This window comes from Rhinatrema bivittatum, chromosome 3, assembly GCF_901001135.1.
Source record: "Rhinatrema bivittatum chromosome 3, aRhiBiv1.1, whole genome shotgun sequence".
Lineage (NCBI taxonomy): Eukaryota > Metazoa > Chordata > Amphibia > Gymnophiona > Rhinatrematidae > Rhinatrema > Rhinatrema bivittatum.
Window position 1 is genome coordinate 13,163,807 of NC_042617.1, and position 16,774 is coordinate 13,180,580.

At 43.5% G+C, this 16,774-nt stretch overlaps 1 protein-coding gene across 4 annotated transcripts in view; it reads left to right on the top strand.

The window, feature by feature from the left end:
* ZFAND3 (zinc finger AN1-type containing 3) overlaps window positions 1–16,774 on the top strand; it is a 558,612-nt gene that overhangs the window by 471,578 nt on the left and 70,260 nt on the right. For all 4 annotated transcript variants that reach the window (XM_029592911.1, XM_029592912.1, XM_029592913.1 and 1 more), the window contains one exon: window positions 12,260–12,427. In XM_029592911.1, the coding sequence (XP_029448771.1) occupies window positions 12,260–12,427 (168 nt within the window). The remainder of the gene's footprint in view (window positions 1–12,259; window positions 12,428–16,774) is intronic.

The window sequence follows — 16,774 nt, forward strand, 5'->3', positions numbered from 1 at the left end:
AACAAAAGGTGAGTAGTACCTGAAGCTCCCGGCCCATACAAGTCCATTCTTCATGTTTGCGTTCTGTAAAGCTCATGCACTGGAGCAGTAATGCAAGGCTTACGCAAGACTACAATAAGATTAGAATTTTTAATATTAAAATGCCATTTAATCATATCAATTGTTTTAAAATCAGCTTTAAAATATTTTTGCTTAAAAAAAAAAAAAACCCAACAAATCCAGGATATGCAGAAAATCGTGTTTGCTGAAACGGTTCAAAAGCACTGCGCACGAAGCGAGGTGAGGGACCAGAAAGCATCTATCAGGAAATAAAACTGGCTTAGCACGTGAGCTGTGGCGCTGTTACGTAGAGGGCACCCGCTGGCGATGGTCTCGCTCCAGAGTTGGCAGCTGTGGTGTTCCAGCGCTTTCTGCTTTCGTTCAGCCATGTTTCCAGATATTAACCGTTTCTTAACTTATTTGCTTTTCTCTCTCTTTTGCTCTCTATCTTGCCCTCCAGTACTAAATTAATTAGACACCAGAGCCTCTGAGTACCCGACCAGCAAATCTTGCTTTCCTTTTGACTACATCTTCTACTGGGAATCTTCCACACATCCTTTCATTAGTGATTTAATCTTTCCAGCTAATTTTCAGAATTCTTCTGCAACACATTTTCTCTATAATCTCTCTGCTGTAAGTTCATGTTACACTTCTTTGTCCTTGCATATTTTAGCTTTAAATCTTAGTTCCTCATACAAAAAAAAAAAGCCTTACTGTTCCAAAAGTTATTTTTTCGCTTTCCTAATTCTTAGTTTTACTTTTCTTGGACAAGTTCCATCTGCCGTGATCCAGTTAAATAGATATTTATATTCTTGCATTTCTTCCACCATCAGCAGCACAGATATCTTATAAAGCATATATGAACTCTGCATTTGTAGGCACTTGATAAGTTCTTTTTTTTTGTATTTTTTTCTTGTAGCCCTCAGTAGACCAGTTCAACTACCATTTGTATCCTCTTCTCTACCTCTCCTTTCTCATTTTCCCATGTACCCCTCTTCCCAAACTTTGCTCATCAGGTAAACTGTTCTTGTCTGCACCCTTTTTCGTCTTCGCGCCTTCCACCTGACTGCACCATTGCCTGGAATGGCCTTTCCAATGTGCACAAAGCTCCCTCTCTGGCCAGATTCAATTCCAGCCTGAAGACTCGCCTCTTTGAGGCTGCTTTTAATGCCCAAACCCCAACTCACCCTATTCATATAATGGAATCCTCTGATAACTCTCTTAAACGTTGCCCCTCCTTAGTTTAATTCCATCAACGATAAACCTGTTCTCTCATGGGCTTTCTTCATTCCCAAGGCCTCCTGTCTCTGTTTTTGTTGTGTGTCTTGCCTGTTTTGAAGAGATTGTAAACTCCAAGGAGTAGGGGACTATACATTATACAGGTATTTGTCTGTACAAATCACGATGATAAAACTAATAGTTTGCCTGCATATAACAATGTACAGAGATTAGTGGCAGGGGCCATGTCGGCAGATGAAGGGATTGGATTAGGCGAATGCTTCCTGTTGCTGTATAACTTTTTTACAAAGCCAAATTTCAGTTTGTTCCTTGTAACCATCCTAAAAAGAAAGCGCCTGAGTGTGCTTCAGTCATTACTTTAACCATGATTGTATATATGTAATATTTTCTTGTGTGTAGAATAAGAGAAGGGGTGTGTGGTTATAACTTTCTGCATCGACATCTGATGGCACCACACAGATCCTTCTTTCTTGGCTTATAGGCTTTGTGAGCCCCTCAGTCTATTTTTTGTTCAAGCATTAGCATGGACGTATAGACCATCTCTATTTTTTTTTTCTTGATTGATATCTTTTGGTATTTTCATTCTTTTCAAATTTTTTCAATTCCTACATTGCCTTGATGCCTTGGCAGCCCCTCCCCCCAAACCGTACTTTTTGGTGCTATCTAAAAAAAAAATAATAATAATAATTCGTCACAGGATGTCCAGCACCAAGACGCCCACCATTAGTGGTTTCAATAACTGTGGTAGGAAAATGTCCATTACAGATGGACATGGCAGCTGTAACTGGTGCCTAGGACCAAACCACAAGTCCAGGGCCTGGAAGTTGGAGGAACTGTGTAAGTCTTTGACGAGCCACAGCCAGTGGTCCTCCCAGAGTGGAGCCTTGTCTTGCTCCTCGGGAGTTGAACAGGAGCTCCTCGAGAAAGTCTCTCCTTAGTTGGAGCAGGCTGGGGACTCCTCCCCTTCCTCAGGGTTGAGCAAACAAAGGAAGTGCCATTCTCAGGCATCAGTAAGCCCCTTGCGAGCATTGTGAAGCCCAGGACCTAGTAAAAAAAAAAATAGATGCCACTTTTTAGAGCTGACAGCGGAACTGGTGCCAATTAAAGCATCGAGTCTTGGCATTGTCAGTGCAGCTGACACACAATCCACCAGTGCATTGAGTCCCTGCACCATCAATGCATACAGCTCCAGCACCATCAACTGATCGTTCCCTTGTGCACTCAATGCATCGAGCCTCGACACCATTGATGCTCCCTCTCTCGATGCCTTGTTTGTCAGAGCAAACTTCCACATCAAAGCATCTGGCCATGGTGCTTCTGATGCCACTGCTCACAAAATCACCAGTTCCTTATGTTATGGTTTTGAGGTGTTGGAGTGGATTCTTGGGTACTGTGGTGATGGCCACTCCCATGGGGAGGAGCCCCATGAGGAACCACAGTACTAGGCTAGACTCTAGACACCAAATGCAGAGATTTGTCTTTTATTATACAGCAGAATAAAACTACCAGAGGTGGCAGTAGTGAGGTGATCCAGAGGTAGAAGTCCAGGGGCCCTCGGCAGAGGAGACCCGTCTCGCAATGATAGTATAGGGAGTGCAAGATGCAGGTTCCCAGTGCTGAGCTGTAGATGAGACAGACTGACAGTGTTAGATTACTCACTAAGTTGGTAGCTGTATAGATGGAGATCCCAGCAGGCAGAAGTAGTAGAATACAGGCACCGAGGCAGGGAGCGCAGGCCCTCGAGGAGCGAGTACCTGATCCCTGACAGGCACCTGAAAGAAAGCAAATGGCTCCAGAGGAGTGGGTACCCAGGTTAGAGAAATACCCCAAAGGGCAGAGAGAGCTTCCAGCGGCAGCAAGGAAGCGGCAGAGTAGCTTAGACTGGAGGAGTCCAATCCTTGCTAACTTGATTTGTTAGCAAATGAAGGGCAGGCTAAATACCCGGATGGAGTGACGTCACTCGGAGGGGCCGCCTCAGTGGTTCCTGCCATGACGTGGATAAAGACGTGGGTGGCGTGCAAGCATTGCGAAATTAACCCTATTCCAAACGTGCGCTTTCTCTTTTCTTTCTTTTCCATTTAACCAGACTGAGCCACAGCAACGCGTGGCCGGGTACAAAAATAAAAATAGTGAAACAAACACCCATCATAGGGAATTAACATTCATAACTAATACCACGGCTACCCAGAGAAGGAAAGTAAGCCTGCTTGTATAACACGTAATCCCTCCTGGCCCTCCCTTCCCTTTTCATTAGGTAATAATACTCATGTGACTGCTTTTAACGCCACTTTAGCATCTACTCTGTTTGCTATTATATCAGTGGTCATTTAGTTGTTTGCCTATTATACAGGTAATGCTTACTTCAATTCTTTCAACGGCTCTGCTATTAGTTATGAATGTTAATTCCCTACATTGAGTGTTTGAATATTTTTATTTTTGTTTAATTACAGTCCCTTGATTCTCCCGATGCAGTTTAAATGTGAAAAGCAGTCCTGTCGGGGGACTGACTTTCACTGAAAGGATTGTATTACAATGGAACCGCTGTACCTTGAGCTTTGAAGTTTGAATAAATGATCTTTTTCATTTGCTCTTTCCCAGCATGTGGATATCAGCTGCTTTGAACCTTATGCACCTCACTTTGTTTCTAAACGTGAGGTTGGCTTTATCCACTTCCTTTTAGAAGATCTCCAAAGGCATTTTCCTTTTCGATGGGCTAATGAATCCTTGAAATATTTGGGTTTAAAGATCACCCAAGATGACCAGCAACTCATGTTTTGTTTTCTTAAAATACTACACATCTTAAACCTTCTGTTAGGGATATGTAAACTTATGAGCACAACTGTGTGTACTGTATATATCTGTATATTATACATACTGTATATTATTGTATCTGTACTTAAGTGGGCAGTTTTCAGATGTTCAATACAGGGGCACTTTGGGCTGGTGTAGTGTGTATTATGTGCGCTGTATATGTATGTGCATATCTGTACTTAAGAGGGCAGTATTCTGATAGCCTGTACACCTAAGTACAGGGGCACTCTTCACAGATGTACTGTGCATGTATATTATACGTATTGTATTTTATCTTATGTATTCATGTCTATTCTTTATAGGTGTGAATTTTCACAGGATTTACATGTAACAGCAATTTTCCAAAGCCCATTTACATGTGTGGATCCTTTTGAAAATGATCTCCATACTGTATATGTGCCTGTGCATAGGTACTTGAGGGCAGCTTTCAGAGAGGGTCAATCTGCACAGATGTACTGTACACTGATTTTCAAAGAAAAACAATGCAGATGGTTTCTCTTTCAAAGTTAGTGTAAGCACTGTGCTTTGAAAGCTCTTACGTACTTTGCATCTGCTGTCTTGCCTGGGAGGTAAAGAGTGCATATGCGTACTTTTTAAAACATTTATATAAGTAATTTTCCTCTAACCTTAAACATGCCTCTAGGAACGCCGCCTCAAAGTCCAGCTATCCATGCCTTTCCCACAAGTCTGCATTATAAGGGTTTTTGATAAACCACAAGAGCATCACTAGCACCCCATACTGACTTTTATGTTAAACTGGCTGGAGATTATGAGAAGTCAGATAAAGTTATGGCAAATAAATTGTTTAAGAAGCCTTTTATCTAAAAGACGACGTAGATGGTTAGAAGGGTGATGTCTTCTGCTCCCTAGAGCAAACATTTTTGCTAGGAAAAACTTGACTTTGGAGCTAGTTCTGCAGATCCAGGTCTTGAAATGGAAGTCTCTGTGTGAAATCCCAAATGCTGCAGCATTCTGCAAAGTTTCAGGCTGGCTGGGCAGAAGGAACGCTGATCATGTCCTGGTCTCTGGAGCTGGGTGACTTTTCACATATATACAAGTGCATTCATGGTTTGCATGAGTGAGGTTTAAACTCTGTACTGGAGATGCATAATGCTGTAGAATAACTAGATAAAGAAACTGCCATGTGCAGATTCTGTTCTGGGATGTATTAAGTTTGAGTTGCTTTTTCTGTTCTATAAAAGAATTTACATTTAGATTGAAGGGAGGTGCATAGTATGGTGTTTAAGATGTATTCTTCCATTATCCAAGCTCGAGCAATAGTGATCATACTGTGCCATGGAGATTTTGTTCTATGCAGTCATGAAAACCAGGCAAAAGCTGGAAGGCTGAACTGTTAAATTTTGTTTTTCTTACTTCCAAGGCCTTATTTCTTTATCTTGCCTGAATATTTGCCACAAAAAAACAAGTAATCCATAGTGAAAGCTTCATTTTGCAGAGCCCCGGATCCTCGACTTGTATACCCACAGTACAGACAAGACTGCTTCCCATCCCATAATGTGGTGCCAAGAGTCTGGAGTCACTAAGAGGGTGCCCTTTCTGGGTTATGCAAGACAGTATAGAAACTATTGAGGCCGATATCTGTAAATGCATAATGAGATCCTTTGGTTGAATATATTTTCTCTTTGACATCCAGGTTGTACTTCCTTGATGTGCTGCTTAAATTGGGACTATTGTTTTTGAGATTGTAACTTGCCTAAAGTATTATGGCATGAGGTGGGAGATAAATTTAATGATAATTAATATTGCCTGTTTAGCTACTGCTGAGTGACGATACCTAATGCAGCTATGATTTCCATGTTCTTTATAGAAACATAGAAATGATGGCAGAAAAGGACCAAATGATCCACCCAGCCTGCCCAGCAAGTTTATGCCATTATCTGCCGCACTGTGCAGATTACCCTCATACGTATCTGTTTCCCAGACCGTAAAATTCAGAGCCCTCAGATGCCGTCCGAATCCAGTTTTCCCCATCCCCTGCTGTGGAAGCAGAGAGGAGTGATGGAGCCGCATCAAAAGTATCGGGCTTAATGATTAAGGATAGTAAAAGTCCACATCAGCAAGTTACCCCCATGTTTATTTGTTCCCCAGACTGTCGTTGGTTGCTGTCTAAATCCAGTTCCCCTTTTCCCACTGCCATTGAAGAAGAGCAGTGATGGAGTTGCATTAAGCCTTGATACTGTTGTTTGTTAACTGCCACACCAGCAAGCTACCCAGGCACTCTTTTCTTTAATTCCATCCTCTAGCCTTTAAGGATCCACAGTGTTTATCCCATTTATTTATTGATTGATTTTTTTTATATATCATCATTCAGACAAGCCATCATAACGGTTCACAAATATCATAGGAACATTTGTGTGAACATTTATAAATAAAACAAATAAACAACATATTACAAAATAAAACAAGATATGTTACTTGTTAAAAGGTTCATACTGGGTGGGAGTATGTAGTGTGTTGTTTGGATGTTATCTTATTGTGACTCTTTAAATGCTTTAGTGAATTCCTTCACTATTTTTGTCTTCACCTCCTCCTCCGGATTGACATTCCAGGCATTCACACCTTCTCCCTGAAGAAATATTTCCTGACATTGGTTCTGAGCCATCCTCCCTGGAGTTTCATTTCATGACCTCTAATTCTGTTGATTTCTTTCCAGTGGAAAAGGTTTGACAATTATGCATCATTAAAGCCTTTCAGGTATCTGAAGGTCTGTATCCTATCTCCCCTGCACCTCCTCTCTTCCAGGGTGTACATATTCAGATCCTTCAGCCTCTCCTCATAAGTCTTCCAATGCTGACCCCTCACCAATTTGGTTGCTCTTCTTTGGACTGCCTCTGTCCTGTCTTTATATTTTTGAGATATGGGCACCAGTACTGAACGCAGTACTCCAGGTGAGGTCCCACCAAGGACCTGTATTAAGGGCATTATCACCTTTTTTTTTTTTTTTTCTTACTGGTTATTCCTCTCTCTATGCAGCCCATCATTCTTCTGGCTTTAGCTATCGCCTTGTCACATTGCTTTGCCGCCTTCAGATTATCAGACACTATCACGCCAAGGTCCCTCTCCCAGTCCGTGTGCATTAGTCTTTCACCGCCCATCACATACAGCTCTTTTGGATTACCGCACCCCAGATGCAGGACTCTGCACTTCTTGGCATTGAATCCCAGCTGCCAAATCTTCAACCACTCTTCAAACTTTCTTAAATCACTTTTCATTATCTCTTCTCCTTCAGGTATGATCTTAGTATCATCCGCCAACAGACAAACTTTACCTTCTATCCTTTCCGCCAGGTCACGCACAAAGATATTGAGCAGAACTGGTCCCCAAAACCGATCCCTATGGCACTCCACTTAACACTGTTGTTTCTTCAGAGTAGGTTCCATTTACCATGACATGCTGTCTCCTGTCAGTCAACCAAATTGCAATCCATGTTACTACTTTGGCACCCACTCCCAGGCTTCTCATTTAGTTCACGAGTCTCCTATGTGGGACCTTATCAAAAGCTTTTTATTTTATTTATTTATTTATTTATTTTGTATACCAACATTCGATCGAGATATCACATCGGTTTCCAGGTAACAGGTTGAATAGGGCAAGATCTGCCCTATTTTACATTGTAACAAGATAACAATTAATTAAACAATTGAAATAAAAAACTTTGTAACAGTTGAATACAAATAAATGTGAATATAAATTTGTAGCAAATAACCTATATACAATATATACAATTTGACTTGGTTACGAAATAGATAGGGCGTCAGGGGAAGTGGAAGGGAAGGGAGGGAGTGGGAAAGGGGTCGGTGGAGGGAGTGGAGGTGGAGGGGGGAGGGAGGAGGATCGGGGGGGGAATAGGAGGGGGTGGATGTGAGAGGGGGTGTTATGCGTTAGTGCAGGTTAGGAATCAAGTGGGAAGGCTTTCAAGAACAAGCATTTGAGGAGGTTGGGACTCAGGAGGGAAGGCTTTTATGAACAGCCATGTTTTGAGCTGTTTTTTAAAGACTTGTGGTGAGGGTTCGTTTCTGAGATGTGTGGGGAGGGAGTTCCACAGGGTAGGGCCAGCTATTGTAATGGCTCGTTTGCGTGTTGCGTTGAGGTGAGCATTTTTGAGATTTGGGATGGAGAGGAGACCTGTGTTGGAGGATCTGAGAGTTCTTGTGTGGTGTATGGTTGGATAGTGTTGTTTAGCCAGATCATTTTGTTGTTGTTTATTTTTTTGTGTATAAGGGTGAGGGTTTTATACTGGATTCTTTGTGTGATGGGCAGCCAGTGGAGGTCTTTGAGAGTGGGTGTGATGTGGGAGGATTTTCTGTGGTTGGTGATAATTCTGGCGGTGGCGTTTTGTAGGACTTGGAGGGGTTTGATGTGGATTTCTGGTAGTCCAAGGAGGAGGGAGTTGCAGTAGTCGAGTTTTGAAAAAAGAATTGATTGAAGTACTGTTCGGAAATCGTGCGGCTGGAGGAGGGGTTTGAGTTTTTTAAGTGTTTGAAGCTTGAAAAATCCATCTTTGATAGTATTGGAGATGTGTCTTTTAAAGTTGAGTTGGCTGTCGATTGTTACTCCTAGGTTTTTTGTGGATGGTGTGAGTGAGGTTCTTGAGAAGTTTGGCATCCCCGGGTTGTTTGAGCTTCCTGGGTTGTTTGAGGGGGTGCTCTCGAGGGGAGAAGAGGGACGGTTGTCATGGATGTGAATGATTTCTGTTTTGGCTTGGTTGAGGCAGAGTGAAAGTTGGGATAGCAGTTGTGATAGTTTTGAACTGAGTTTGTTCCATCTTTCCATGGTGAGTTCAATGGATTTGGTTATGGGGAGTAGAATTTGAATGTCGTCTGCATATACGAAGTAGGTGAGGTTGGCATCTGAGAGGTATTTGCATAGTGGGAGGAGGTAGATGTTGAAGAGGGTTAAGGATAGTGAAGAACCTTGAGGGACGCCATGGGTGAGGGGCACTTGGGAGGATTCAGATGAGTTTGTCTTGACAATGAAGGATCTGTTAGTGAGGTAGGATTTGAACCAATTGAGTGTAGTGTCTTGAAGACCGATTTCTTTAAGCCTGGTGAGGAGTGTTCTGTGGTTGATGGTGTCAAAAGGCGGCTGATATATCAAGGAGTATCAGGAGGAATGTTTTTCCACTGTCACGACCTCTGAGGATGGTGTCGGTGAGAGAGAGGAGGAGGGTTTCTGTGCTGTAGAATTTTCTGAAGCCATGTTGTGTTGGGTGGAGAAAATTGTGGGCGTCAAGGTGGTCTGTAAGCTGATTGTTGACAGTTTTCTCGATGATTTTTGCTAGGAATGGGAGGTTGGAGACTGGTCCGTAGTTTGCAGGATCTGATTTGTCGAGTTGCGGTTTTTTGATGATTGGTAAATCACATTCAGCATTCTTCCCTGATCCAATTCTCTAGTCACCCAATTAAAAAAAATCAATCAGATTTGTCTGACAGGACCTTCCCCTCGTGAATCCATGTTACCTTCTTTGTCAGCAACCCACTAGATTGTAGATAGTTCACTATCCTTTCCTTCAGAAGAGTCTCCATTAATTTTCACAGCACCGAGGTGAGGCTAACCAGCCTGTAGTTTCCAGCTTCCTCTCTACTCCCACTCTTGTGAAGCGGGACCACCACCGCTCTTTTCCAATCTTGCGGCACCACTCCCGTTTCCAGGGATCTATTGTACAGGTCCTTCAGTGGACCCACCAGCACATCTCTGAGCTCTCTCAGTATCCTGGGGTGTATCTTATCTGGCCCCATGGCCTTGTCCCCGTTCTACCTTTACATTCTCTTCTGTAAACGGAGTTTCATCTACTCCACCCCCATCCACAGTCTTGTTAACCAGCAGCAGTCCTTTTCCAGGGTATTTTATAGTGAACACCAAACTGAAGTATTTGTTTAATATTTCGGCCATTTCTTCGTCTCTCTCCATACATTGATCTTTGTCACCTTTCAATTTCACTATACCACTTTGGATCTTTTTCCTTTCTCTGATATACTGGAAAAATGTTTTGTCACCTCCCTTTACCTCTTTGGTAATCCTTTCTTCCACCTGAATTTTTGCTTTCTTGATATCTTTTTTTTGTCTCCCTCAGTTTCACCAGATATTCTTCCCTGTGTTCTTCTTTTTGGGATCTTTTATATTTCTTGAATGCTGCTTTTTTTGCCTTTATTTCACGTCCTTTGAGAATCAGATTGTTTTTTTGTTTCTGTTCGAACATATAGATTTGTTGCCTTTGTAATTGCTTCTTTTAGTTTGACCCACTGTTCCATCTCTCTTATTTTCTCCCAGTCTTCTAGTTTTGCCTCCAGATACTTCACCATTTCGACAAAGTCTGCATTTTTTAAATTCAAAACTTGAGTCTTGTGTGACCTTTGTATCCTATTTCCGATATAAAACCCATACCATTTGATCACTGGTGCTCAGGTGGGCACTCACCCGGACATTGGAGATATTATCCTCGATAGTGAGCACTAGGTCGAGTATAACTCCCTCCTCATCGGTTCCATTACCATTTGTTTGAACAGAGCGCTTTGAAGGGCTACTGCTATTACTAGCAACGGTAACATGGAATAGACTTAGTTTTTGGGTACTTGCCAGGTTCTTATGGCCTGGATTGGCCACTGTTGGAAACAGGATGCTGGGCTTGATGGACCCTTGGTCTGACCCAGTATGTCATGTTCTTATATTCTTATCCACCATCTCTCTACTTCTGGTAGATTCCACAGAAGGGATTCTCTAGTCTATGTTCGGCAGATTAAAATCTCACCTTCTTTCCCAACTTTTGAAAGTCTTCATCAGATCTCTGTCCAGTTCTTCCATTTGAGTCTGTGGCCTCCAGTAAAAATGGATGCACCATCCTCTTTTTTTTAGGACAGCCCATAATGCTTCTTCTCTCCCTCACATTTCTTGCAGCTCAGTTGTTTGGATATTGTTTTGATATAAAGAGCTACTCCTTCCTCTTTTCTGTCCTCTCTGTCCTTCCTTAACAAGTTATAGCCCAGTATAGCCATATCCCAATCATGAGACACAGTGAACAGAGTCTTTGTAACAGCAACAATGTCCATGTCCACTTCCACCATTAGGGCCTGCAGGTCTAGGATTTTATTGCCCAGACTACGAGCATTTGTACTCACAGCTTTCCAACTCATCGCCATAGGATTGCTGCCATTTGACCAGCAAATTTTCTGGTAATGTCATCCGTAATAGGGAGAAGACAGGGTGGAAGTAACTGCACATTTTAACAAAGGAAGGATTGTAAATACAAAATGGTGTGTCTTTGCTGACCTTTAATTAGAACGGGGATCATATTTTAGACTTCCCTTTTGTACTGGTTCTCAAACTTTATTTTTGCAACCCAGTCAAGAATTGATTAAAACAGATCCATCGCAAAATCATTTTATGGCTATTTAACCATAGTTTTGCACTCTTGAGTGTTGTAAAATTAAAATTCAGATTTTTGATTGACTGTAAGTTTTATTTTTAATGAAGCTTCATCTTGTGATCTACCTGAAAATATCTTTTGAAAACCACTGGTCTAAGGTATTGGTGTTGAAAACCAGTACTAATTATCCTGAGTTAATGTCTTTTCTTTTCAGCCACATAATTGCAAGCAGTCTAGCGATGTGTTAAAGTTAGAGCCAGGTGGTGCAGAAGATCCAATGGTCACATTTTTTGTTGGATAGGACTGTCATGATTCATGCATTCTGGCCCTGGGGTGGGGATGCAAGGATGGTTTTTATTGCGGTGGAGATGGAGAATTTTATTTTATTCAGAATGCGGCTTAAATGGGAAGAGCAGATAGCTTCATGTCCAGAAGGACAGGCTGAACCAGTCCTGGTTTGGCCCCATGGCAAATGTGATGATATAGCCTTGGTTTCCTCAGAGAAATCAGTTTGGAAATCAACACTACAACTCCATGCAAGCAATGGAACCAAAGCCAGGACTGGCTCAGCCTCTCCCCCTTGACAAGGGACTGTTTTCGTCACCCTGTGTCTGTATTCTTCCCTTCAAATCCTAAAGCAGAGATGAAAGTAGATGCCTCTTAGATAATCAACATCTCCATCCATGTTTAACTGGTGATTCACAGTGAGAGTCTACAGAGCAGGATGCATGGCTGGAGAGCATCCACTGACAGTAACCAACCCTATTTGTTTCTTGAATACCACAGATTCCCAGTCGGAAAATGATGCTTCCCCGGTGAAACGGCCACGATTACTGGACAGTGGAGAGGGGCCTGAAGAAAGCAGCCGATCCAAACAAAAGAGCCGACGCCGCTGCTTCCAGTGCCAAATAAAACTGGAGCTGGTACAGCAGGAGCTGGGATCATGTCGCTGTGGTAAATCAATTTCCTAACGATTAAAAAAAACAAAAAAAAAAAACAAACAAGGGCTCCTGTCTGAGAAGGCCTGAAACGAAGCGTGGAGGGATGCGTATCATGCTTGGGCATCTACAGTGTAGCCTGTTGGCTTTAGGGAGGGACTGGTGTCAAGATGGTTATCCCATCCCATCTCTTGCTGCTGCAGGGAGAAGGCTCTGAGAAACGAGTGCATTCCCATATATAAAGCAAGAATCTTTAGTATTTCAGAATTGCACGCGTCATTGAAAAGCCAATGTATTTAAACGTCATGTTACTGAAGATATTTCTGAGCTATTTCCCATTTTTCCAAGACTAAAAACGCACTGCGCTGCTGCCAACTAGTTCTATAAATTCGCTGGAGACACCTGTGCACTATCCTCCATGGCTCATCCCCTGGATAGGAGACGGATATTTAGGGTGCCAAGGACCTGTTAATGTGACACACAGGCAGGAGCCAATAGATTTCTTGTAAGGAGTATTTCTTATAGAGGGAATGTGACTGCATTGGTAAATAATGTAAGGGGCTGATATTCAGACGCCATTTAGACAGATAACTGAAAGGTTATCTGTCTAAATGGCAAAGCAGCGATATTAGAAGCCATGAGCTGCTAAATTCCAGAATTTAGCCACACAGATCGGAGACGGTCCAGGAGGCAGGCATTTTGGGGCGGGCCAGTGTTAGCCGCATAAGTTATGTTATAACTCTGACATTCAGACTCAGCCACTTAACTTATGTGCATAACTCTAGGACAGCCCTACAGCGCAACCAAAGTTAACCATTTACACTTATCCAGCTAACTTTAAGACAGCCAGGTATATTCAGTAGCACGGCTGAATATCAGCCCCAGCATTTTCAGTTGTTAAGGTCATTTTTATAAAAAAATCTGTTTAAAAAAAAAAAAACAGGTGGTGTTGGGTGAAGGACATCGAGGCTTAAGCTTACTACATTCATCTGTGGGGGAAGAAAGGACCTAAATGGCACCCAACAGGAAAGCCTGACAGGGAGTGATCTGGGAAGGTATTGTGGTAGCGTGGGAGGAGTAAGGCAGTATCAGTATGAGGGTAGCATGCAAAGTACCAAGTGACAATGTCTCTTAGACCTCTACTATGCAATTTCTATGCTTTTAATGCTGTGATCTTTCTTCCGAGTTCATTTTTTCTTGTAAGTTTTAATGAATTTCTGGACAATGCATCTATTTTATGAGTTATAAATCTGCATGCTGCTGTCACAAGTGGTTAAATAGGGCAATATTTGCATTTTTCCGACTGTGTATACTAATAAGGAGCTCGCCATTCCTGTGCGGACCTGATTTTCCCTGGGGAGAGGGGTTCAGGTCCTTCTTTGAGAGAGTAAATGCCGTCGTTTGCAGAAAAGTGGTGTCCTGACAAATCCACAGGATGCCCTGACAGAAAAAGTCAAATGATGTATGCAGCAGCTTTTAAAGCCACAGCCATGCATCAGTGGCCCCCCCCCCCCCAAAAGGCGGGGAACCCCCTCGAGCCCAGAGAGCAGGTGGTGGTAAATTCTCCCTCTCTGGGACGTGAGAGGAGCTGCTGGTGCTAGGTCCAGTGGGCCCAAGGAGGGAAGCAGTGCTGGCTGGCGAGAGGAGAGGAGAGTGAGAGCAGTCACTGGAAGGAGGAAGGGGGGAGCTTGGGCCGCCTGGGAGAAGAGGAGCCTGACGGGTGAGAGACAGATCGGGAGGATGGGGAGGGAACAGGAAGCCATACAGAGGAGAACCTGGCTGGATGAGGGAAAGGTTGAGGTTGGGCCCAGGGATCCTCTGGGCTGCAGAGAGGGGGATCTTGGGCCCCAGTAAGGAGGAGAGAACAAGCCAAGGGGGATACATTCCCTGGGCACCAGGGCCTTAGGAGGGAGCACCGGACTGGAAATGTTTGAATTGCACTGAGTGAGTGCAGCTAGAATTGAGTTCAAGCTAAAGAACTGCCCTGGATGTTGTTCTGTTTGGTGAAGCCGTTCTTTTATTTCATAACCCGCTAACTTCTGCTGTGACCTTCGGAAACAAAATTGGGACTGGGTTATTGTATGTGCCATTGCAATATCTATTTTTAGGCAAAGTACAGTTTTCAGTTGCACTTAAATAAAAATAGCTAAACCAGACCTCAGCAAATTAACCAGGTATTAAGTAGAGATCTCATCCTAAAAACAGTTTGTCAGTCTCCTGGTGTTTGCAGTGCATTGAAACTAAGGTCAGAAAAATGCATGGAGAGCACAATCCATCCTTATTAAAAAAAAAAAAAAAGAAAGAGCGAGAGCTGCTTCCCCCTTTCCAGCTGTGGTCCCAGTGCTGCCCTGGAGATCTTGGTCCTAAGATCGGAGACCCCCCTGGCGTTTCCTCCTCCGGTCCCAGCGGGCTTCCATCCCTCTGCAGGCTTTATGGTGCTGAGTTTTGTTGCATTTTCTAGAGATGTCGTCCCTTGCCTAGTAGGCCTTGTTGTTGTTTGGCGAGTAATACGTTTTAGTAAATAAATACAATAAATATAACCATGCCACTGATTTAAAACCCAGGAGCATGCTGTGCACTCTGTCAGCCGAGCATACAGGGCAGAGCGAAAGATGTTTCCTTGCTGACGTTCATTTGAGCCATTACTTCAGTTTCATAAATGTTTATTTCATTACTACCTTCAAGTTATTTCTCCCTGAGGCTGCATAACAGTCTATTGTGAAAGTGCTGTCCCATGCACTATAATAATCTGCCTTACTATTAGTGAGAGAGCTTGTCCCTCTGCTTCTTGACATCCTACTATATCACATCACTGCCCGATAGCAGCGGCATGGCAGTGAAAGCACGTCCTATCCTCGCCACTCTCTGCCCATTTCTCCTCTCTTCATCCTGCCCGTCCAGTCAGCAGCTGATGCCATGGCGTGTGAGGCTCCCAGAAAGCAGCCACAGGAGTGCTAACGAGCATGCGTGTATAGCTGTGTAGCGCTGCAGATGGGATATACATCTAATGCTATGCACGCACCAATGCATACCCGTTCAATCCACTGTTCTGGGCAGTTCACAATAAACGCACATACATTTAGAACATACGTAAATGAATACATATGTTAACCCCTGTTTCGGTTTATGAGCCAAGAGGGCAAGGGCATACGAGGATCCCAGAGCCACTTCTCACCTTGTCTTCCACTCCAGCACACTCCAGGGGCCCCGGGACAGAGCTGTTTTCCAGTGGAGTGGAGGAAAAAAATCCTCCAAGGTCCAAAGTGGCAGGGGTGACTTCTGTTTGTTATCCTGGGGAGGTAGCAAGCCAGTTTCACCGTCAAGGGCTGTGAGCGCCAACAAAACTCTCTGGAGGCTCGGGCCGAGTGTCCAAATGAAATCTTTACTGCAGAAATTCTTAATGGCAAATCGGCACATTTCACATCAGTTCTTGGCAGAAGGGATGGAAATCACAGGTCCCCTGGGCAAGGGAAACTCTTACCATCCAGAGCATGGAAAAGCAAGGCTTAAGAACATAAGAAATTGCCATGCTGGGTCAGACCAAGGGTCCATCAAGCCCAGCATCCTGTTTCCAACAGAGGCCAAAACCAGGCCACAAGAACCTGGCAATTACCCAAACACTAAGAAGATCCCATGCTACTGATGCAATTAATAGCAGTGGCTATTCCCTAAGTAAAATTGATTAATAGCTGTTAATGGACTTCTCCTCCAAGAACTTATCCAAACCTTTTTTAAACCCAGCTACACTAACTGCACTAACCACGTCCTCTGGCAACAAATTCCAGAGCTTAATTGTGTGTTGAGTGAAAAAGAATTTTCTCTGATTAGTCTTAAATGTGCTACTTGCTAACTTCATGGAATGCCCCTAGTCCTCCTATTATCCGAAAGTGTAAATAACCGAGTCACATCTACTCGTTCAAGACCTCTCACGATCTTAAAGACCTCTATCATATCCCCCCTCAGCCGTCTCTTCTCCAAGCTTCCCAGTTGGACAGGAGTATCTTAGGTGAGTGGAAAAATTGTAATCGTTCCGTCTTTGCACAGTTCCCCAAAGGTACCTCTCTCCAAGGTGAAGACTGGTGGGGGTCCGCAGATGTATGAAAAAGGTCTTTCTCCCGGTTCTCCTCTTCAGATGACAAAGCAGTCCAGATAGCAGAGAGCACCGCAGCTCTATCTTCACACAAAGGGGAATCTGCAGCGAGTCACCCCCAATCCAACCCATGGTTTGTGGGCTGGAGAGCGGCGGAGTCTCCGTACTCCTGGTCTAACCTGGCTATTGGAGCCCCTGAAATCCTCCAGCTGGGGCACCAGGGCTCTCATGGGAAGGAAACCTCGAAAGGAGAAATGCAAAACTCCTCAAGAA